The sequence below is a fragment of the Microcebus murinus genome, chromosome 5 (assembly GCF_040939455.1).
Source record: "Microcebus murinus isolate Inina chromosome 5, M.murinus_Inina_mat1.0, whole genome shotgun sequence".
NCBI classification, from domain to species: domain Eukaryota; kingdom Metazoa; phylum Chordata; class Mammalia; order Primates; family Cheirogaleidae; genus Microcebus; species Microcebus murinus.
In genome coordinates this window covers 68,029,823-68,054,732 of record NC_134108.1, presented here as the reverse complement: position 1 = coordinate 68,054,732, position 24,910 = coordinate 68,029,823, and the positions used below count along the sequence as shown (strand labels likewise).

Here is a 24,910-nt window from a genome sequence, read left to right as displayed (position 1 = left end):
TATTGCAGTTTGGTGTTCATTTATGCAGTTTAAAATTTGATCTTCACAGCTACCCCTTCCCCCTGAGAAGAATAGGAGAATTAGCAACCCCATTTTATAGATAAAGACAGTCACAGATAGGGAAATTGAATGACATTCAACAGCAAATCTGCAAAACATCTGATCTCCCTGGTTCAGAATTAATTTCTCTACTGCACTGCTTGGTGACATGATTGTCATTTCAAAGCAGAAGAATGAAAGATGAGAGTGTCAGGATTACATAGGCAAGGATTTTAGGTTTTCATAGTAAATACAGGAAGCAGTGCAAGAGACTTCTTTCAGTAAATAAGGCAAAATTAGAAGTTCTGTCATGCATCATGTGATACGTTGATGTCAATTTAAAAATAATTTTTAAAAAGTAGTTTACTGGTATAAAATGAGAAACGGAAGCAATTCTCATTTCTAACACCAAAACCTTGATCCCACACCAGCTCCCAGCCAAAAAAGATGAGCCAGTGGTATGAAAGGCAACAGCTGCTCTGCCAGAATTTAAAAAGGCCAGAAACACGGAATGCTCTTCCTGATAATGGTGTAGCCCTTTCCAACACAAAATAACTGTTGCTTCTGTGTAATCATTGAACTTTAGGTGTGTGTTATTGGACTTTTTGTCTTTCTCTCTCCCTCCCCCCCCCCCAAAAGCTGATATCCTTGATAATGAGAGAAATTCCGAATTATATTTTAAAACTATAGGAACCCAGCATTCCTGTGGCCTAGCTACATTTTTTTGTTTTGTTTTCCTCTTCACTGAGCGAGCTGTGTAGGCAGCTTTCCTGGGAAGCACTACGTTGAAGTGAAGGGCAAACATGCTGTAGCAGTTCTCAAGTCTCTTACACGCAGAGCTGGGCACTCAGCAGAGCAGCAGTTAGCAACATGCAAAGCTCAGAGATCCTGAAGAAAGGCTGGGAAGCCCAAGGCTGAGGACTGGCTCTATCTAGATAGTAAGAACAATGAGTAATATTTGGTAAACTGTGTCAGGCACTGTTCTGAGCTCTTTATACATCAAATCATTTACTTATAACTAATAGAAAGAAATTAGCTGGTATTGGAGGTAACTCACAGAATTTTTGTGTGTTCACCACATGACTATTCCAAGGGACCCGTGTGTTCTCACTGAGTCAGGTTAACAATCCTAGAATACTGCTTGAAGGAAAATGTATATAATAGTCAAGAGTATATATATGTGTGCACACAAACATATGATATATACCGTCAACAACAAAAACAGACATCATAGTAGATTTTATAATCCTGTCAGTGGGAAGAAAGACCATGTCACCATTTGACAAAATCTATATTCAAATCCTACTATTACCTTCCTTTCCCACAATTATCAGAGGCCATGTTCATACTGGCTTCGTCAAAAAAAGTTACGTCCACTCCTTTTTGGCAGACATTTATGCATAATCTATTCAATAAATTTTCAGATTTTTTTGAGTACCTGTCTTGGCATATTTTTTTAATGAGATAATTTGCTTCACTTGTATCTGCTAGCATCTGCCTTTCTGACTTAAAATTTTTCAGCCTTTGCTGAAATGAAGTTGGTCTGGAGCAGAATTGGAGGTGCAGTTAACTTGCTGCGTATGAAGTAAGTTTAAAAGTGGATGTGTGTGTATAAAGCTCATCAGTTTTATAGGCTAACCTGTGATATACGGTGGTTGATTACGGTGTTGCACAGGAGTGAGAGGCCACCAGATGGCAAGCTAACAATGGAAAAGTGTGTGTATAGTTAAGGTCTGGAAACTGAACCAGAAATCACCTTTTCATCCTTTTGTGTTTATACTTTATAAGGACATGGGCTAATATGTGGTATTCCATTTATATTTTAATATGTATAATAAGTTAAACAGTTCTTCAAGTACAGTTTTTAAAAACTGGGAGATGACTATGACACGTTAGCTATGGGTCCATTTTAGGATAGACCAGCCTTCGTAATAGAAACAGGCTAGAGCCACCTTGCATTGATTGTATATATTTAGTTATCTAATATAGTAAAAAAAAAAAAGTAACACAGTTGGTTATTACATGGATACGCCAATATTCCAAAGATTTTTGAAACAATTTTGTACAGGAAGTTTCTGGAAGACTGGATTTGGAGTTTAAAAACCTGAATTCTTGCTCTGTTATTTCATTTAACATTGGACAGGTCACTTTATCATGCTAGGTTGTAGTTGTCTTATTTCCAAGTATTTTTAAGATTTCTTCCAATTCCAGAATAATAGCATTTTTGAGTTTTTAAAACATAGTTATGCTGTAAGGTTTAGGAATATGTTCATTGTTACTGAGCAACTACTGTGGGTTAAACCCTGAAGGTAAATGAGGAAGGGGCATAGTTCTTTCTTGCCTGCATTCAAAGTGCTTACAATTTAGAGGGGGATACAAATGTATAAGCAAATAGTATAGGGATAAGTGGTATAATAGAGCCATGTATTGTTAATTACAATACCTAACATTTTTAAATAACTTCTATGTGCCAATGCTTCACATAGAACATCTCATTTAATTTGTAAATTAGTCCTACGAGGTCCATATTATTACTTATCCCCATTTTACATCACATTTTGCCCTCTGGAAGAAATACTTGATCCAAGCCTTGAAATAAGTTTGGAATTTCTCAAAGTTGAAAAAAGAACAATGAAATCATATAAACTATTAAGTACTTTACATGTCACTGTAGTGCCATGATTTTAAAGAAGATAAATCCTTTTGTAACCAGTTCTATGGAACTACATAAATTGTTTATTGTAAGGTGATTTAATTAATCAGAGGTCTTTCTGGGGACTCAGGTTTATATAGTGATATAGCCAATACAATGTCTTATTTTGCCATTGCCCAGTGTGCTAGGTACTAGAACCCTAGGATCTTAAAGAGTTCAAAAGAAATTTGGAAGTCATCTAGCTATACTTCCCATACAGTCCAGAAACATTCTTGACCATTGCTTTCAATATTAAGATCTCACTTCTTTATCATTTCATTGAGCCAGTTCAAATTAATAGAACATTCTTCTGTTAGGTTAAAAAAAAAATCTTTATCTGTTTGATTTTCACCCATTGGTCCTGGTTCTGCAACTTTGGAAATGAAATAAGCTAGTTGTCTTTCAAGCATTGGGAAAATAATTCCCTATAGTCTGGATACAAACCTCTGCTAATACAGGTTTAAATTAACTTTTTAGAAATAGTCTCATACTATGCTTTGCTCATGTTAAGGTGGTGGACAGATAAAACTCCGTGGACTTTATATTGTGAACTAATATCAATCCTGGTCTCATATAAAAATATTAAATCTTGATGCAGAATGTTTACTTGTTCCATTTCACCTGACTTATTTGGAACAAAATTCTATCCTACTGAATTTTTTTTTTATCATGTTCAATTCTGCCATTCAACATACTAGACATGTCAGCAGGCCTTCTGTGTCTTCATCCTGGTCACTAATATCAATATAATCAGAAACTGAGGCTATAAATAAAAGAGAGTAACAAAGCAATAACTTATGTCAGGTAGGAGTTAATACACTTTCTGTCACATTAAAAAAAACAAGCAGATAGGAGACAGGCAATTCAGAGCTGATAGGGCAATTCCATAATGGCATCAGTGTCTTCTTCATAAAGTCTCTCATCCATCCTCAAAGTCACCTCATGGCAGAAGATGTTCCCTGCAGCACTGTGATGTCTCAGGCAGGAAGGGGTGGAAAAGGGAAAAGACACATGCAAGCTAGGTCAGCTGCACGTTTTAAGTAACTTTTCCCAAAGCACCAGCCAAAACTGTCTCCTTTGCTTTGGCAAGAAGATAGTCACACAGCTACTTCTACATGCAGAGGGGTTAAAAGTGTACTTTTTTTTTTTTTTTTTTAGCTGGGCACATTATCATCCCCAACACCATCAGGGTTCTTTTAGGTGAAGAGAAATAAATACTAGGTAGATGAGAGATAGCAGAGGCAAGAGGAACACAAAAGTTTTTTGCTAAGAAACATTGAGCTCCCAAGTCCCAGGGACCTAAACTGTGGGGATTACACAGGTATAAAGAGATGAGTAAGATAAAGTCCTTGATCTTAGTCACAGTCAGTTGTTCCTAATGTCACTATCAAATTAATGTAATTACCAGCAGTCTGCTTTGAAAAGATTAGTTAGGTTTGCTTATGTTCCACAGAAAGTCAAATCTTAAATTACTGCACTTTTCTTTGAGATAAATACTTTGTAAACGAAAGCTCTTGGTTAACCTAGTGATTAATCCTTCTTTTAAGAACAGAGGATTGATGATCATCAATTTAGTTAATAACATTTTTAGGTAAGAATGTGGTGATTGCATTGCTTAATTTGTCTCCTCTGGCCCCAATCTATAGCACAGAGTTTAATAGTGACCCTTTCCTAAAGAGTAGGAATCTAGGCTGGGCATGGTGGTTCATGCCTATAATCCTAGCATAATGGGATGCCGAGGCAGGAGGACCCCTTGAGGCCAAGGGTTCGAGACCAGCCTGAGCAAAAGTCTTTACCAAAAATAGAAAAAATTAGCTGGGCATGGTGGTGTGCGCCTGTAGTCCCAGCCACTCGGAGACTGAGGCAGGAGGATCGCTTGAGCCCAGGAATTTTAGGTTGCTGTGAGCTATGATGAAGGGTAGGAATCTAGAGTGCACTTCTTCCACTTCCTAGGATTCATCCCCAATTCTGCACCACAGCCATTCTGTCCATCTCTGCTCTAATAGGTGGCATTCATGTCTGAAATTTTTCTAAGATTAAAAAGTATTAACAGAAATTACATGTATTCCTTTTCTCTAAACAATATTATTTCATTTTCCTTTTTAACAGAAACAAATTTTATGGAAAATTAATTTTCTGTAGCTGGGAAAGATCTGATAATTTACCTTTAAATAGATGGGAATGTTTACATATGTGGGTGACATCCGGAACTCATTTCGCTGTGCTTTCAAACAATATTTGGGAACATTATAGTATTTTAAAAGGCAATCTCAGAATAAGAAAGTTTTTAATTTTTTAATTTTTTTATTTCAGGGTATTATGAGGGTATAAACATTTTGATTACATTTTATGACTTTGCCTCACCCAAGCGAGGGTTAGAGGCTTCCCCTCTGCAATGCTCACCGTGTCCTTTAGTTGTCCAACCCCCTAATCTCTGGAGAATATTACTACCATGTGAGCACCATAGTGTCAGTGCCAGTTTAATGGCAAGTACAAGTGGAGAGAATAGGAAAGTTTTTACTGGACTGTCTGACACAGTGGAAACAAGGTGGGTCTATGGAAAATTCTCAGAACTCCCCATAATCACAAATGTCTTTTAAAGCTGAAGGAAGATTTACTTTGTGGAAAAAGGCCCAATTTTATATTAGAGAAAGAATTCCTGATAGGTCTCTCCCAAAACACTTCCATCAGGTTTTTGTCATAAAATTCAACTAAATGCTGACATTTTTTTGTCTCCACATGTTCCACTACTGCTTCTTGCTTTTCTAATCAGTTGTTTAAAGAGCTGTGGAATGCCCCCTGCGTTTTGTGTTTTGAGCAGTACTAAATATACAAACAAAATAAAATGTAAACGGAACAAATTGGCATCGATATTTAAGAAAATTGTCATGTGTAATCGGATGTGAGCTAGAACAAAGACAGACAGGGCACTTTGGGCTTTTAAATTGTTTTACTTATTAAAATTTTAACAAAAGTAATGTGAAACAAAAGATTTATAAAGAAAAGATTAACACACACCCCCATGGTAACCAGTGTTAAAATCCTTCTACAACTTTCCCCCCATTTACACAAACATAGGTATACACACGTGAAGGTTAGGAGGTACAATACTTATAAGATGGGTACAAGAAAAGTGTTCTACTTTTTTTTTGTTGCTATTATACAGGAAAGAAATTTATGAAGAAGGTGGCTTTATTAGGACTCTCAGTTGCAAGACAGAAATCCAACTTGAACCAGCTTAAGCAAAAAGGAATTTATCTTTCATGAATCTAAACTGCAGAAAGGGTAGGGGTGGACCCAGGCTTGGGGACGACGGGATGAAGAATTCAGACATTCTCAAGCCTTTCCTCTCTCATCTTCACAGTCCCTCAGGAAGACGACCCATGGCCACTTGTAGCTCTGGGCATTCTTTCATACAAGTGCTTGAAAAAATTTCCTGCCAGCTCCAGTGAGAAGAATCCCTGTGGCCAGAAGCAAGGTCTGTAATCAGAAAGAATGTGGGGGCAAGTGCTGAACAGTCAGAATAATCACTGCAAGTCAGAAGTGGCTTGCTTCTGGTTAGTGATCTGGAATGCCTGGTGTGGCAGGAAACTGATTTAAGGTTGGTTATCTTTACTAGCTGGGTGTACCTGACAGAAGTGACAGCCTTTCCTCATCTCTAAGGTTACTGTCTGCTCTAAGGGCACCAGAAGGTTTCAGGAAAGACCAAGTGAGATGATGCAGTGAGAGCAGGACACAGGTGTAAGATATTCCATTTCAAGGGCCGTGTGCAGTGGCTCATTCCTATAAACCTAGCACTCTGGGAGGCTGAGGTGGGAGGATTGCTTGAGCTCAGGAGTTCAAGATAAGATACTCCATCTTTCCCTCCATGATCCTTAGTGAAAGTAGACATCTTCTTGAGCAGGAATTATGCATTGCATCTTGGAAGGTGCATAGCACAGTGTCTTGCACCCAGGTACTCAATAAATATTAATTTATTGAAAAGAGAATAAAAATGATAGAAATAAACTGCCAATTTCTCTCCATCAAATGCTTTGGGTCTTCTCTGACACCAAGAAAGCCTTCAGAATGTTCTTACAGGCAACTCATTTTGTAAGTTAAGGTACTATCAAAAATGCTTAAAGATGGAAAAATCATTCACCCTCCTATTTAAACATCTTCATTTCCATGGCCCTTCCTCACATTACCTTTCAGTTTCTTCCCTGTACAAGGTAGAAATGCAAAAAATGTACCTGTCCAAGCAGTCAAACCTTTTTTGTTGGGCAGAGCTTGTCATAATTGTATGAAGAGACTGAGCTCCCCTGAAACAGTTTTGGCATCAAACTCATCCTCACACTGAAAAAGTCCCATGTCTTCATTCCAGTTCTGCACACTGAAACCCTGTTTTCTAGATTCCATGATCAGGATCTCAAAAACCTTAAATTTCTTTAACCACCTATTGTCGAAAAAATCAAATCATGGTTACTTGCATTCATGAGGCTAGATGTTTCCCTGTCAAATGGTAAAGTACATGGTTGTAAACTTGTAAGTCCAGCAGTGATCTGTGGTGTATAGTAAAGAAGGGGGAAAACCACATAGTTTATCTTTCTCTCTGTTGTCCAGGACACAGTCTTTCAGACAGAGATTATGACAATTGTTGGTAACATGGTCTGTAGACTACATAATGACCCAAATAACCTTCACTGTGTATGAATTGTAATGAGACATTTTATTTTAAAGAAGGCAGGGCATGGAAGACATGACATACTTGGTTTTAGTTAAAAATCACATTTTTATGCACTGACTTGTTGTTAAGAAATTCCCAAGGGAGAAGAATGATTTCTGAACTATCTTTACCAAGCGGTGTTGCAAATCCTGTTCTAAAATTATCAGGACAAGTTTTATTTCACAGAATAATCATACCCCGTGCAGTCAAGTAAAGATATCAGTAACAGCCAGAGAGCAATGCAAAACACCTTCATTTTTATTCTTGAGAAATTCACGTATGTTAGAGTATTAAATTCAAAGAGAATATATTTGTGATTTTTTTAAAAAAAATAGAAAAGTAGAAGAAAGTTCTAGTCTTCAAGATAAGTAATAACATTGTTTGCACCAATGTAACAACATAGTACACTGTCTATTATCTGTCCAAGAAGGAGTTGCACTGGTGAAACATAGGCAAACTGTGACATATCATATAGTACATTGTGAATTCTTTATTATAAAAGGTCCAACAATACAAACATTTTAAAAATACTACAATGTTCTTAGAGTTAAAGAAAAGTGTTAAGGAATTATAAAGTGAGCACATTCTTTGTGGCCTCCCCTCTTCCCTATCTTTGGGCTGCTTTCTGTGGGACCTACCTTCCCCTTTGTAACCTTTTCAGATGTCTGCTGGTTCAGGCTTGAGTGGGATATCTCCCAGTAAGACTTGCAACTTAATTTGGAGACCACTAAAATGATGACTTTCTTCCCTCTCCCCATGTTCACTTATTTACAACAATACCTAAACTGGTAGGCCTGGGGTCAGGTGGCCCTTCCCCCAGGCTGGGCCTTCTCTTTGGTTGTGCTTCTGTGTGCCCTCAGTTAGCTGCGACTCTACCCTACACCATAGCCTTTCTCTGCAAAGACCGAGTAGGACTGAGTGAATGGAGCCTTGGCTGCCACTTTGGAAAGATCGCCAGTGCCTCCACTTCAGTGTTGAGGCTATCACATTTGTCAGAACTGTCACTTTTTATATTTTCCAGTTCATTGTGCATGAATTGTAATGAGACAGTTACAAAAAATAGAAAACCAACCTAGGGTTTCCTTGTTTTATTTTTTGTTTGTTTTGTTTTGTTTTTTTGAGACAGAGTCTCACTCTGTTGCCCAGGCCAGAGTGCTGTGGCCTCAGCCTAGCTCACAGCAACCTCCAACTCCTGGGCTCAGGCAATCCTTCTGCCTCAGCCTCCCGAGTAACTAGAACTACAGACAGGCACGCGCCACCATGCTCAGCTAATATTTTCTATATATTTTTTGTTGGCCAATTCATTTCTTTCTATTTTTAGTAGAGAGGGTTTCCTTCTTTTCTGACAGATCTAAGCTCTTAAAAGAATGCTGTTATTAGTTGGATTTCTTCAGTCTAATTTGCAGTAAACTATTCAAAAATAACTCATATCCATAAAATGGAAAACCCTACAACAAAACAATGATACCTCTGGCTAGTATTCACAACTGAGAGCATATTAACAATATAAAAAATTCCTCCCAAATGATATTAAGGCTGATACCCTTTGTTTTCCAACCCAGCTTAGGTCTTGCTTAGCCGGATGCAGGCTTTCTTTAACCTTCTTTTGTATCACAAAGTAGCTTTGCTTCAGGTTGCTGAGATGTGTTTATGGCCAAAGCTGAATGGTGATTCTGAAGTAGGGGAGGGGCCCCGATTTCACCACACTCAACATATCTGAGGTTGTGGCACTCACAAACTGAAGACTTGAATTTTTTAGAATATTTTTGGAGATAGCACTTAATAACGCACTTGAGAACCAAAAAACTCAGTTCAATGAAATTCAACACAATGCACAAGCATGAGGTAATGACCAAGAAGAGGATGAAGATCGTTTTCTCAGTGGGTTTGGAGATGAAGCAGTCCACAGTGTTGGGACAAGGCTTCAAATCACACTTCATAAGGTAGGGAACACTGAAGCCATCATACAGTTTATAAAATAAAACAAGGAAGCCAATTTCAAAACCAATTTTAACAATGAGGCTGATAAGATAAGTGTACCATAGGCCCCCATCCATTGTGCCTGGGCTGACATAGAGTTTCTTTCTGTGCCTTCTCTCTCTACCTTCACGGTAGGCTACATGCAGAACCACTAGAAGCGAAGGCGTAGAGACCATGATCAGCTGTAAGGCCCAAAGTCTGACCTGGGATATAGGGAAGAAGTAGTCAAAACACACATTTTCACAACCAGGCTGTCTAATGTTGCACTCAAACTCTTTCTGCTCATCTTTCCACACGTGCTCGGCTGCCACCATGTAGACCAGCAAACGAAAGATGAACACGACAGCCAGCCAAATCCGCCCAATCCCAGTTGAGTATTTATTTACTCCACTCAGGAGGTCTCTAAGGAACATCCAACTCATGACTTAGGCTCAAAAAATTGCAGGACTCTGCAAAAGAAAACAATTTCACATGATTCACTTATTTGTATTCTATTGATCATCTCTACTGTTTTGTTTGAGGGATTATGGAAGACAAACTCCAATTTCTGCATTGTAACAACTCTGAATGTTGTAGGCTCTCTAAGAATCCCATAGGCTATGCTCACTTTCATACAAGATGATGGACTGGTCCACAGACATAATTTATCACATGCCTACTCTAATTTAAAATTCGGTTGATCATCCCACACACTCTCTCATTTTAAAAAAAATCGTGTGGTTGGCAAGATCTTTCTAGTTTATTGCTTCCCTCTAAAGGTGAGTGAGTTATGTTTCTGATCTGGAAAGAACTAGCTACGAATTGCAAGGTGACCCTGGTACCATGAGATGCCCTTCACGTGCCAGGTTGTTGAAATTGTTGTCTCTACTCACTTTCTCTAATTCATTAATACATTAAGAATTATTTGCTACCCCTACCTCCTTTTAGTTCCCATATCAGCAGCTGAGCTTGCCTATAACTTGATAGTGAAAAATGAAGCTCTCTAATATGAACTTCTTTCAGCTCATACTCCCTTACCCTCCAGACTGAAGGTCTCACTCTGTTGCCTGGGCTAGAGTGCAGTGGCATCATCATAGCTCATGGCAACCTCAAAACTCCTGGACTCAAGCCATCTTCCTGCCTCAGCCGGAAGTAGCAGCAGGGATTACAGTGAGTGGCTGGGATTACAGGTGTGTGCCACCATGCCTGGTTTATTTTTCTATTTTTTGTAGAGATGGGGTCTCACTGTTGCTCAGTTTGGTCTTGAACCTCAAGCAATCCTCCCATTTTGGCCTCCCAAAATGCTGGAATTACAGGCGTGAACCACCACGCCTGGCCCTAATTTACCTTCTTTACCCAGTTTGGAAGGAAAGATCTCTGTCTTCTTACCTCAAAATAATCATTCTAGCTCTACATCCCATTCTTCATCTATCCATTTTCCCTCTTCTATAGTCTGTATCTTCAACCTCCACCATCCCCTTCCTGTCAGCATATAAATATGCTTAAGTGTTGTCTGTTTGAGGGGAGGAGAATCTTCATAGCTTATGTTTCTGACAGTCTCTCTTTATCTTTTATTTCTGTAATACTTCAACTGTTATTTACTCTCAACTCACTGAGTCTAGTTTTTCTGCTCATCATTGTACTTAACTTTTCATGCTAAAATTAGTACCCAACTACCAAATCTTCGGGACCCTTTGGATTTTATTTAATTTTTCTGTGACATTTGACACTGTTTCCTGCCCTGAGTTCCCAAAGCACTCTCAGCCTTGAGTTCCATACTGCTCTACTTTCTCTTCCTGTTATGCTTCTCTTGATTGTTCCATCTTAGTTTTCTTTGTCCGGCTCTCAAACGTTCCGTCCTCTGCTCTTACCTCACACTGTGTCCTCTCCCTGGAGAATATCATTCATTCCCATGGATTCCACTATTTATTTCAGCTTCCTGACTCTCAAATCTTTGGCTCCTCCCCAGACACCCGTATCTCACTGCGTCCTGATTGTCATCTGCATGTCCCACAGGCACTCCAAACTTTGATACATCTACAGCTGAATTATTATCTTCACTGCCCTTTGATTTCATTGTCTTATTGAATGGCCTCACCAACACCCAAACACCCAAGTCAGAAATCTAGTATTCATCCTGGACTCCTCTCTCATGATCCTTTTTAAATTGCCCACCAAATTCTTGGATTCCTCCTGAATCTCTCTCAAATTCCTCTCCAAATCACTCCTGAAATCCCTCCCACCTGTACCACACTCCCACTACTTTCTGTTTCCAGTCTCCTCATCTGCTCTCCTCCCCTCTTAGTACAGCCCCAGTGCTGTTTAATTCTCTTATACCTCTCTCCATCTCTTGCTCTTTTCCCTATAAAAACTATTGAGAATCTGGGAAGCCTTCTTTTTCATTTCATTGACATTGTCTTTCTAGCACTACCTGTTTCCATATTGTCTTATCATTGGACTCTGTGGGATGTGCCATGATTTTTTTGTTGTTGTTTTGGGGCTCATCATATGATCAGCATCCTGTTCTGTGCTTTTGAGTTGATCTCTTGCAACCACTCTGAAAGGTGGTTTTGTTTTTTGTCTTTTTGTGCGTTTTATGGTGGTGGTGGTGGTGTTCTTTCAAATGAGAAAGCAGACACTGAAGGCACATTCCTAAGGTCATAATATAAGATGCAGAGCAGAGTTCAAATCCATTTTAATTACTCCAAAAGAAGGTTTCTCAATACTGGCACCATTGACATTTTGGGTTGGATAGTTCTTTGGTTTAGCAGCTGTCCTATGCATTGCAAGGTGCTTAGCAGCATCTCTTGCCCAAAAAGGTGGGCTATCTCCAAGGGGTGGAACTTAAAGGTTATAGGTGGGTTTAAAGATTCTTTGGCTTGTAATTGGTTAAAGACATGAAGCTTTGTCTAAAGGCTTAGAATGTCTCAACATAAGGAGCTGTTATCAGAGATAAGCCATCCAAGGTAGATTTGTTGTGTAAATTAAGGACCTACAGTTTTGTCTTGCATAGCCTTAGGCCTGTTAGTGGGTTATAAAGGATGTCCCAAAGAAGAGAGGGTGGCATGATAAGGCATATTTGACCTCCTTCCTCCTGGCAGTCAATTTAGTTTTAGGATATTCCTTTGGCCATGAGGGGGTCCATTTAGTCAGCTGGTGGGGGGTGGTGAGCCTTAAAATTTTATTTTAGTTCACAACCTATAAGCATTTGAAATCAGTCAAGTCATTAGCACAATGTTTTTAATCTCTTAATAACAATTTCAGATTTTCTCCTTATTTTTAATAAGAGCTGTTAATTTTTCCCTTTCCTTAAATTGCCAAAGATCACTTCTAGTTTTTTAAAAGTTCCACTTACCAATTCTAATGTACCAGTTTTCCTATGACTTTCTCCTTTCTCTTAAGAAGTAGCAGTTAACTTCACAGGAATTTAGTTTGGAAAAATCAATTAATCAAACATTTTAGAAAGTAAAATGTTCAATATTCTCAATATCAGGAATAATTTTGGAAAGTTGCAGATTTTCCCCATTTGATCTAAATTAAAGGTAGGTGTAGGGGGAAGATGCTGGAACAATTGGATTTCCACATGCAAAAGAGTAACATTGGATCGCAACCCCAGACCATTTAAAAAAATTAATTCAAAATGGATCTATGACCTAAATATAAGAGCTAAAGGCTTGCACAGGGGCACATGCCTGTAACCGTAGCACTTTGGGTGGCCATGGTGGGAGGATCACTTGAGGCCAGGAGTTTGAGACCAACCTCAGCAACATAGCAAAACCCCATCTCTACAAAAAATGTTTTAAAAAACCACAACAAATTATTTGTGTATGGTGGCATACATCTATAGTTCCAGCTACTCAGGAGGCTGAGGCAGAAAGGTTGCTTTAGCCCAGGAATTCAAGGAGTATGACGACAACACTGCACTCTAGACCAGGCAACAGAGTGAAACCTGTTCTCAAAAAAGGAAAAAAAAAAAAAAAAGCTAAAACTATAAAACTTTTAGAAGAAAATATAAAGGTAACTTTTAATAACTTTGGATTTGGTAATAGATTCTTAAATGTGACACCAAAAGCATGGGCAACAACTAAAAAATAGATAAATTGGACTTCATCAAAAGTAAAAACGTGTGCATCAAAGAACATTATCAAGGAAGTAAAAACATAATCTATAAAAATGAGAGAAAATATTTGTAAGTCATATATCTAATAAGGATTTAATATCTAGAATATATACAAACTACTAAAGCAATTTCACTTCTAGGGTATATGCCCCCCCAAAATTGAAAACAGAGTCTTAAACAGATGCTTGTATGCTAATATTCATTGCAGCATTATTTTCAATAGCTGACAAGTGGAAGCAACAAAAGTATCCCTCTACAGATGAATGGATAAACAAAATGTAGTATATACATATAATGGAATATTATTCAACCATACAAAGGAATAAAATTCTGATACATGCAATAACATGGATAAAACTTGAAGCCTTTATGTTAAGTAAAAGAAGCCAGAGACAAAAGAATGAATATTGTATGATTCAACTTACATGAAGTATCTGGAACAGGAGATTCATGAAAACAGAAAGTAGATTAGAGGTTACCAAGGACTGGAAGGAAGGAAGATTGGGGAGTTATTGCTCAATTGTTACAAGGTTTCTGTTTAGGGTAATAAAAGTTTTAGAAATAGTGGTGATAATTGTACATTCACCACACAGTGAATGTAATTAATGCTAACAAATTGTATACTTAAAATTAAAATGGAAAATTTTATGTTATATATAGTTCATGTTATATATGTTATATATATGTTATATATAGTTATATATATGTTATATATATATATGTTATAACTATATATATGTTATATATAGTTTTTATGTTATATATAGTTCATAAAAAAAGTTCAAAAAAAATGTGTGGGAGAAGCCTACTAAAAATATAAGGAGACAATAGGGGCCTATATAACCTGAATATTTAAAGAAATCAGTTTATTTAGGGAGCAGAGATAAGGACAAAAGAAAGAACAGGCCGGGCGCTGTGGCTCACGCCTGTAATCTTAGCTCTTGGGAGGCCGAGGCGGGCGGATTGCTCAAGGTCAGGAGTTCAAAACCAGCCTGAGCAAGAGCGAGACCCCGTCTCTACTATAAATAGAAAGAAATTAATTGGCCAACTGATATATATATAAAAAAAAAAAATTAGCCGGGCATGGTGGCGCATGCCTGTAATCCCAGCTACTCGGGAGGCTGAGGCAGGAGGATCGCTTGAGCCCAGGAGTTTGAGGTTGCTGTGAGCTAGGCTGACGCCATGGCACTCACTCTAGCCTGGACAACAAAGTGAGACTCTGTCTCAAAAAAAAAAAAAAAAAAAAAAAAAAAAAGAAAGAACAAAATATTAATAATGTTTTTCTGTGTTACATTTGTTACAATAAGAATGTATAATACAAAATTAAATCTGAAAAATAAACCTAACAAAAAAGACATACTAAGAAACCAAACAGCCATCACTCTTTCATATGTATGTGGGTTTTTTTAATAATTGAAGAAAGCTGTTTATAGAATAAATGTTTACAAATCAAGCCAATCAATATACACCTGGAAGGTTTCCATGTAGGAAAATCATATGATGAATCCTTTTAAATCCTTTCTGCCTTTACATGTCAGTGACTCTGCAAATTATGTATCTCCACGCTCATCTTTGATCTCCAATTGCCTCCTTGTCATCTCCACTAGGATGTCATCTCATAAACAAACATATTTATTTACTTTTAGAGACAAAGTCTTGTTTTAACTCCCAGTACAGTGGCATGACCACAGCTCATTGCAATCTTGAACTTCTGGGCTCAAGTGGTCCTCCTACTTCAGCCTCCCAAGTAGCTGAGACTTACAGGTGCATGCCACCATGCCCACACTCATAAACTTGAAATATCCAAAAGTGAACTCTTGCTGGTACTTACTCACCTTCTGCCCCCTACCCAAAACACTGATCCTCTCTAGTGCTCAGGAAATTGTACCACCATCCAAGCAATGTTGAAGTCTGAAATTTGGAAGTAATTCGTCATCCTTCTCTCTGCCCTAAACCACACATTCAATCTACATTCAAGGCCAGAGTTTTTACCTTCAACACATTCCAAAACTTTTCATTCTTTTTGCCTGTACTGCCACCACCTTAATTCAAGCCATCTTCATCTCCTGCCTGCAACACCATAATAGCTTCCTGTCACTCCTTTTCTCATTCTTATCCCATTATCCATCCCATAATCAGAGTAACATTTAAAATGGAGACAACATAGTCTCATTTCCCTACTTAAAGCCCTACCATGGCTTTCCACTGCATTTGGGGTAGGAAGAAAAAGACCAAATATTTACCTGGACAACAAAGGCCTGTGTAGTGGTGTCCTTACCTATCTCTCCCACCTTATCCTGTACTTCTCCAAAGTACACTGGATTTCGAGATGCACTCTCCTTTCGGTTTCTCCTTTAGTCCCCTAAATCCATTCCGTTCCTCCCACCTGCAATGCTCTTTTCCCCTTCACCTGAAGCAGAGTGGCTTCCCTTGACCCCACCAATCTAAATTAGGTCTCCCTTGGTATTCTTGTTCATAATATTGGCTTCTTTTCCTTCATGCCACTTATAAGTTGCAATCACTTGTTTATGTGATTAATATCTGTACAGACTGCATTGTCTTTAAGAGAAGGGTCCACAGATGCCAGATTGAACAAATAAAAATGTAGGATGCCCAGTAAAATTTGAATTTCAGATAAATAACATATAAGTGTGTGCCAGCCTATTTGAGATTACTTATACAAAAGAATTATTCATTGTTTATCTGAAATTTAATTGAATTTAGGACTCAGAAACTTTCCCAGAAACAGCAACCTCAACCGTTCTTTCTCTTATACTCTCAGTCTCACTGGTCTCTGCCTGAATTAAGTGCCTCTGCCTCTCCATTCTCCATTACACTCAGCATCCCTATTCTGAGGTCCCCTGTTCCTCTAATTCCTAGCTGGATCTGAGATACAGACGATTTTGCCTCCTCTCTATAAGAAAAGTAAGTGGGAGAAGTCTCCAGACTCCCTCCTAAGAGCCATTCTGCACTCAACTGCTAGATTAAAATGCTATTTTTATCTTGTTATTTCTCTGCTTTTTACTATGGCTTCTATAATACTTGTGGAATGAATGTCAAATTCCCACCTTAACATTCAAGATCCTGCCTAATCTTATACCCTTCTGTCTACCAACATTCAACAACACCCATTTTGCTCAGCTGCTTCATTCTCCCCACCCATGCACCTTGTCTCCCCACCTCGGGCCCTCACGTTATTCCCATCTCCATGCTCTTACTCATGCTGCTCCTCCCTCCTCTCTGGCCTCAAGCCCTACCACCTCCTTGCCATCTTCCAAATTGTGATTTTTCTCTCTTCAGATTCTGTGACCCCTAAACCTTAGCATATATTTTAGCACTTGATAACATAACATCATAACTAGTCTCAGTTGTATTTTTTCCTCCCCAAAGAAGCTTGTATGTTGCCTGGAGTTGAAGACCGTGTTTTCTGTTCATTTTGTATCCTCCAAAGTGCTTAGAGTAGCTGCTTATTAAGTAATTATTAGCTAAATTTAGCTAAAGAAGCAGAAAGTTAATCCTCATGTGAAATATTATCTCTAATTTCTTTGCTCTTTGCCATAGAATAAATCACTCATATGGTCTTCAAGGGCCTTAACTCTCCCTATTGAGCACCTAAGAAAATTCAGGTAAAAGATGAAAACTTAATTTTCATATTTCTTTGCTGTTATAGCTCATAATATTTATGGTTAGAAAATGTCCATTCATTTCTATTTACTCAAATAATTTAAATGTTAAACTTAAAGCAATGGTTAGTTTTCGTTATTTGCCTCACTATTGACTCAAATGTTTCATAGTTTTATTAAAAATCCCAAATGCAATATGTCTGGGAAATGGAGACAGGGTGTGTGACATGGCGCATGCATGCACTATGGGGATAAGTTAGAATCCTCCAGTAGTAATTACTGACTGATTGTTCTAAACTTTCTCTTCACAATAGATACCTGGCTAATTCTCAGAATGGGGATTTTGGAGTCAAAGAATTGTGTAAATCCAAAGTTTAAAATAACTATTCCTGTATTACAGGATTCAAACCCAATTAAAATCTAGAGGAAATAAATTTAGACATGCCAAATTCTGTTCTCTTGGAAGGAACTTGCATTAGTATAGCTTTAGTAAGTTCCTCTGAGGCACTTAGGGTAGCACCTGGAACATAATAAATATCAACAATTTAAATATCCTCATCATCAAATCTTTAAAATTTAAAGGATCCCCAAAAACTCAGCCAAAAGGCTTCCACCACCTATTTCAAAGTTCTACTGACTGATGAAGAGAAATTAAGAGCACAATCACAGGCCTCCATAAACAACAACATTCTGGAGTGAGAGCACAATCAGACTAAATTAAGTAATTCAGACTTTGGAGACAACTACCTCCTTTAAGTGTGAAAAGAGTAAAGGCCATCATGGGAAAGGATTATTCGCCATTTGTAGAAGAAATGCATCCCAAAGAGACCATCTGTCATGTGTTCCTGGGATATACTTGGGATAACTTGGCAAATCCTAGATCTAATCATAGCAACCAGATAGCACCGGAGTAAAGTAGCCAGTAAATGAAAAAACAGGTAGAAGCAAATCAACCCTGTGTTCCTGTGACTCGCATAATGACATGGCAGCAAAGGATAAAAAGAGTAGAGATCTATGTGAAGTATAGAAGAATAGAAACCACATAGATCTTCTCAGTGTCTACATAGTTCTGTATACAGGGGAAAGACTATAATGTACAGATACTAAATATTCAGTCACTCTTCTGCAGCCAAGGATGCTGAATTTTCTGGGATAACTGCTGTTACAAACATGCTAAGCTATTGTCAGAGCTAGTGAGAATGAGTGCAGGTCTTTAGGTTCAGAAAATGAGTCACAATAACCACATCATAGGGGTAGAGATAGTTAATTCATCTGGCTTTTCTATATGCTGGATTAAATGTCTGTAACATTATTTGATTCTCATTAGTCCAATTTACCAAGCAACCTTCTGAGTAGTAATTTTCTTGCTGAGATTCCTTAAGCTGTAATAAGGACATTCTCTTGAGATTAGATACAAGAGTCTCAATTACTGGAGATGCACTTTATAAATCAGGCTCCCCTGGGCTTGGCTAATGTGGGTGAATCCCTTAGAGCAGACTCAGCTCTGTGTAAACTATACACCTGAGTTTCTGACCTTTTGTAACTGAGCACCAGTCCCTGACTACCGTGACACCGTTGAGAACCTTGTTGAACAACGCACCTGTTCTTCTCTTATTGCAGGGTGGGCCTTTGCAACTCCAGGGACTTCTCTCCCCACACTATTGGCTTCCGGGAGGAAAGAGAGGCAAGGCCACCCTACCGAGTGCCCTCTCTGTACTCTGAATGGGCACAAGTACTGTCCCCAAAGCCCTTTGCACTACCAGGAGCCTGAGAACTGCTTTGCAATTATCAAAACATGCTGTTTTGAAACTCGTCTTTGAGGAACACTGGATTGCCAGCTGCCTTGCAGACTGGCAGTGACAATTCCTGAAAAAGCCATCAGCCTTTATACCCAGCCCCTTTCACCTGTTAGTAATAATAACACCTATCCTTGGCAGCACTTGACCATTTTTGAAGCATTTCACAGCATCTCATCTCCAACCCTTACTTTCATCCTAGGTAGTAAGTACCATGTGTGGCACAACCCCCAATTTAGTGATAAAGAAGCCGAAACTCAGGCAGGAGACTCATCAGAGACCCCCAGTAAGTCGACAGCAAATCCAGCAGGCTGGTCCTGCACGGCTGGTCTCCACTCCCCCTGGAGCACTGGGTTCTGTGGTCCATTCATAGCTCTGTCCTACCTTGCACACAAATCATTTAACCCCTGAAGAAAACAATTTCCTTTCACAGGCTTCTCTCTACCTATGAGTCCTATTGCACCTGCTGGCACTTACAGACTCTTTAACTGTTTAAGTGTTTGAATACAAGGCCTTTTCTTTTTTGGAGATGGCTATTTGGAAAATCCCTAAAATAATGTTTCTCAAACCCAGAATCTGTGGTCCCCAGAGGATTTGTTGTCATATTCTTGAGGGTCTACAGGAAGTTTATGTGTGCATCATTATTTCTATGATTTTAAAAAACACAAAAAACCAGAAATGGTGAATGAGCAGCTCATAACCAAGGGCTGCCACAGGATTCCAGCATTTCCATACTCCTATTTATGAGGGTTTAGCAAACTAGATAGCCCTCAGGCCAAATCCAGTTAACCACCTGCTTTGTAAATGAGTTTTTTTTTGAGACACAGGCATGCCAATATGATTACTGTTTCTGGTGGCTACTTTCACACTACAACTGCAGAGTTGAGTAGTTGTGACAGACACAGCATGGATCTCAAAGTCTAAAATATTTCCTATCTGGCCCTTTACACAAAACATTTACATTGTGCTTAAAATCCTATTGGAACTAAGTACCAGATCCTTAACGATCTTGGCCTATGAGAAACAGCACACAATGGTCGTGCTCCACAGAAAGCCAGATGAATCCACGATGGATGGACGTGCAGCATAAACGAAGCCTGCTCGTAGTTTGAATGGAAAGGAGTGGTGGACAAGAACCAAGCCCTCACCTGGCCCATGGAACTGCAAGCCTGGCTTCAAAGAATTGGGCCTCTAGAAGCAGTCAGCAACCAATTCTCTTAGTGAGTAGTAATTTAGTTTCAGCAAAATGATATCTTTTGTCTGCTAAACTTTAATTTTAATTATTTTGTTGATTTTGAATGTTTGATTTTTTTTCTTTTGTAAATACAGATACATAAGAGACAGAAGTCTAAGAATTCTATGTCTAGTTTTAGGTTTTATACATGTAAATAACAATATGCTAAAAAAAAATAAATTTTTAATACTAGGAATCCATGAGAAACAACTGAGTAAAAAGTATAGTACCCAGATAGGCTAACACAGGTGCACACACACCACTCGCAAGGTGTCTTAATTTCCTAAATAGGCATTGCCTTTTTTAGAGGATCCCCTAGTAGAAGCAGTGCTAAAGTTGCCCCCAATTCACACGGAAAAGGGCTTTGAAAAGTCCTGTGCTGCCCCATGGCCCCTCATCCCGTTCTTTCACATTAGCCCACAAGGTCTGTGCTCTGGCCCTGCGCTCTCTTTGGCCACAGCTTCCAAAAGCCCCCAAGTCAATCACACATTCCAAATGGGCAACTTTACTTCCCAGCAGCTCACCCAGAAGGGGCATCTGTGATGCGACACAAAAATAAATGGGAGTACATCAAAGTCTGTAGTAATTTGGATCACTTCTCTCACTGAAACTTTTCACAAAGAAGTAGTGACTACTCAATTACAAGAAATGCAATTTCCCCATTAAATAGACAAATCCTATGTAAGAGAAATAAGCTTAACTCACCTCTTGACACAGATGTGGAGATTTAGAAGAGATCCAGTTGGTTACTCACTTGACTGAAAAAAAGCATGAGTTGATTATAGTATTTCCCTGAGAGCGAACTAGTGCTTTAAGCTCAGGAAGATGGAGTTTAATGGTTTCCAAGGGAGTGTAAGCCAAACAGGTGTAACCTGATCATTTGTTTTGGCTCATAACTTAGATGAGAATTCTCGGATCTCTGCTGTTTACAGTATACATTGAAAGAGAAATTGGAAGAGAAAAAAAGAATCCAAAGTCACATGCATGCAGTTCATTGAGTATTCCTTTTTATAAAACCTTGCTACCATCCACAGAAAGAAGCTGGAACAATGAGAGAGTTTCATCTTTTCAAATGATTTGTCTAAGATTTTTTTTTCAAAGCAATCTATAAAAATATAATAGGCAAAAGAACAATTTAAGTCATTTATCTTTGATGAGCTGAGTTTAACTTTACTTCATATGTCCTATTCTTAGAAATCCAGAAACTAAAAAGGCCTAGTTTTTGTGTTAACATTTTTTATAAATATATATGATTACGAAAAAAAAAAATCTAACAATTCGGGAGTAGAGAGGAAAGTAAAAGTCACTTTTCCCAACTCAGGAATCATTGGCAACAGACATTTTCTGCCTATGTAACAAATAGATGAGAGAGAGAGGTTTAAAGGGCTTTATCTTTTTATGGAACCACTTCTAGGCTTGAGATTGTCTAAAATTAGAGACATATAGAAATGAAAACAAAATTATTTCCTCTTGGAATGAGAATAGCTCAGAAACAGAATTTTACAGTTGGAAATGATATTAGATGCCATGAAATTTAATACTTTCATTTTAGAAATGAGAAAACAGAACTGCAGAGAGAGTGGCCTGCTTTAGGTTTCAGAGCCAGTATAGCAAGTATAGAAAAGAGCTAGGGATGAAACTGAAGCCTCAGAGCTCTTTCCTTTACACTGTGATGTCCACATGTGCAGGCCTTGTGAGTTTCAGTGCAGGTTCTCTCTGGTTGCTCTTAATGTTTGAGACCTTTGAAATTATTCCATATATCCATATATTCAATCCAAAATTCAAAGAGTACAGTTTACTTTTTTAACCATCAATTTATGTTATTAATTATGTTACTAGGTAATTACCAAATATACTTTCTCCCTATCCAATAAAGCAGATCTTGTTTTGTTTTGTTTTTACAGAGATCCCAGGATCCCGGAGTATGGCTCTAACTCCCAAAAGGTTGCTATCTCAATAAGACCCCCAAAGCCTTATCTCTGGAATTGTTCATCCCTTTCAAATTGAAAGGGATGAACACTAAAAATTGTTTATTATTAGTACTCACTGAACCTTATCCATGACCTTAAAACATTACCTGTTTGTACTAAGACACCTTCTGTTTTGAACAGTGGGGCTGACGTCATCCGTCACTGGGACAGCCTTGAAGGTGACCATACTGAATCCCCAGGCACTGATGATTCAGGGATTCCAGCCTTCTGATAATGTCAGCACTAACCCAAACAAAGGTGGCATGCAATGATCCAGTATGGCAGAGGTGTGATTTTCTAGACAAAGATTCCTCAAGGATCTTGCAGCATCTCACATAGAAGCTGGAGGAAGGAGAAACTTCCAGGGGCAGGAAGAAATCACTAAAGGCTCTACAGATAGGCAGGATACAAGTCAGATCTTTATGGAATGAGGGGCAGGATCACCGGTGTGTTCTGCTACGCAGTGCCTCTGCTACACTTTTGACAAAGAAATTTAATTCTTCCACCTCCATTTTTGGTTTGGGAGAAACAAATATAATAAAGACCACAAAAAGAGTAGAATATTGTAATAGAATAGAAATAACATCATCTTGAAGTCAGAAAGATAAAGCAAAATAAGAGAAAACAGAACTGGAGAAAGAAGGGGATGAATATTATAAACCTGTTCTCCTCTGTTTCTTTTGAATTTTAGTTTTCATAGATGCCTCTTCAGTGTGAGAATGTGATCATGCAAGATGAGCAGCAAAGAGGACAACCCACAGCAGATCCAGACAGTATAAGCCAGAGCCTTTAAATGGCCCATTGTGTCCTACTGTATGAACTGCACAAGAATGCGGGCTGCAGAAAGACCCATCCTGGTGATCACTCTGTTAAGAAAGACCACAGAGGCCAGGTGGAGTGGCTCACACCTGTAATCCTAGCACTCTGGAAGGCTGAGGCGGGCGGATTGTTCAAGGTCAGGAGTTCAAGACCAGCCTGAGCAAGAGCTAGACCCCGTTTCTACTAAAAATAGAAAGAAATTCGCTGGACAACTAAAAATAGAAAAAATTAGCCGGGCATAGTGGCACTTGCCTATAGTCCTAACTACCTGGGAGGCTGAGGCAGGAGGATTGCTTGCGCCCAGGAGTTTGAGGTTGCTGTGAGCTAGGCTGGCACCACGGCACTTTAGCCCAGGTAACAGAGTGAGACTCTGTCTCTAAATAAATAAATAAATAAAATAAAAATAGAAAGACCACAGAGTCCCAGCTCAGGACTTAGCCAGACACCATGGCTCCTCCCAGCAATTGAAAGGACTCACATTTTCAACATTGGCACTTAAAGTGTCAAATATATTATAAGCAATTTCCATGTCCACGAAATGTTTTGAGATTGTATTTTTCCTAAGAAAAAAGAATTCACATACTACCTAACATCAATTTAGCTACCACTGTCTCAGAACTTTCAGGGTTTGACAGGGCTCTAAGTTGATGGATGCATGTGCCTTCCAGACCTAATTAGTTTTCTTATTGTTGAGTCAAAAAATGAAAGGCCATATTTCACTCTTCAGCATTTTGTGGATCTTTACTTAAGAAAACGAGTGTGCAATATCAGAAAACATTTAGAGCCAACTGATATGTTCACTGTATATACAGTACAACAGTTATATTTGTGTGACAGATAAGCCTAGAATTTTATCTCATTCTTTCCTTATTTGAATTTACTAAAAGAAAAATGAAAGCAGAGGCCTTGCTGAACTAGCAGGAAAATATCTAATTCCGCAATTTCCTAATAACAGCTAAAGATCAGTCATGAGCTCTCTCCCTGCTCTCTGCTTCTTCTCTCCCTAGCTGACAGACACTCTTCAGGGACTCTGTTCTCACAAACATCTGAAAAGAGCCAAAAGACAGAAAGGAAATCTAAACCTTTCTCTTTACATTCACCAGCTCACTACCCTTTAGAATCTGTTTCTATAGCTTCAAGAAGTCTCTGCAAAGCCCCCTGGACAAACAGCAAGGGAGCAAACGCCAGGCCTCAGTTTCCTGCCCAAAATCATATCTTAAGGGCTAGATCACTGACAAGATCCTTGACATCCAATAGCCATTTCTGCTATTACCTGCCTGCCCAGAAGAAAGAGAGGAGTGGATACAGTGTTCACAGTACCCTGGTAATTTGCCTACAGCCATATGTCATCTTCACCCCCTTTTTATAATTCCTAAATAAAAAGCTTAAATACCTGATTCTGTCTGCCAACCCTAACTTCCTCTTTCACTGTGTTGGCCCTTTTCCACTTGGGAAAGTAAAATAATTTTTTTTTACTATCCTAATCTTTGTCTGGAGAAATTTTTCTCAAACCTGTGTCCACCGAGCTTACACCCTAACAAAAAGTAACAGAATGGCTTTGTGTGCACATGGATGTTAATGTAGGTATTGGAAAACAAACAACAAATTGATCTCCACCAACTTTTGCCACATTAACAGTTTTTAATGTAATCACTTTTAAACACATTCCCAATACTATTTTAATAGTTAAGTTTTATAGAGAAATAAGCACAGGCCCCAAAATTTCTATTTCTTATAGAAAATCTATGTAAATTCTTATACTTTAAATGTAACCTGGAGATTAACAATATGAAACACAAATAAACACATGCATAAGTAAGGATCTCCTATTCCAGAGTGGTTGGAATAGACTGATTGCAACTATAACTTCATTGTGTCCTCAGGAATTGTTAGCCCTGATGATCTGGCAATACTATGGAAGTATTGGGTAACAGTGTGTGACATGTCATACGT

The 24,910-nt window shown here is 38.5% G+C and overlaps 1 protein-coding gene across 1 annotated transcript; it reads right to left on the bottom strand.

The window, feature by feature from the left end:
* Positions 1-5,627: 5,627 nt before the first annotated feature.
* On the bottom strand, positions 5,628-20,984 carry GJB7 (gap junction protein beta 7). Its single transcript, XM_012750977.2, has 2 exons — positions 20,874-20,984; positions 5,628-9,865 (listed from the first exon to the last, which is right to left on the bottom strand). The coding sequence occupies exon 2, from the start codon at positions 9,836-9,838 to the stop codon at positions 9,032-9,034; it is 807 nt and encodes a 268-aa protein (XP_012606431.2). The 5' UTR covers positions 9,839-9,865; positions 20,874-20,984; the 3' UTR covers positions 5,628-9,031.
* Positions 20,985-24,910: the final 3,926 nt, after the last annotated feature.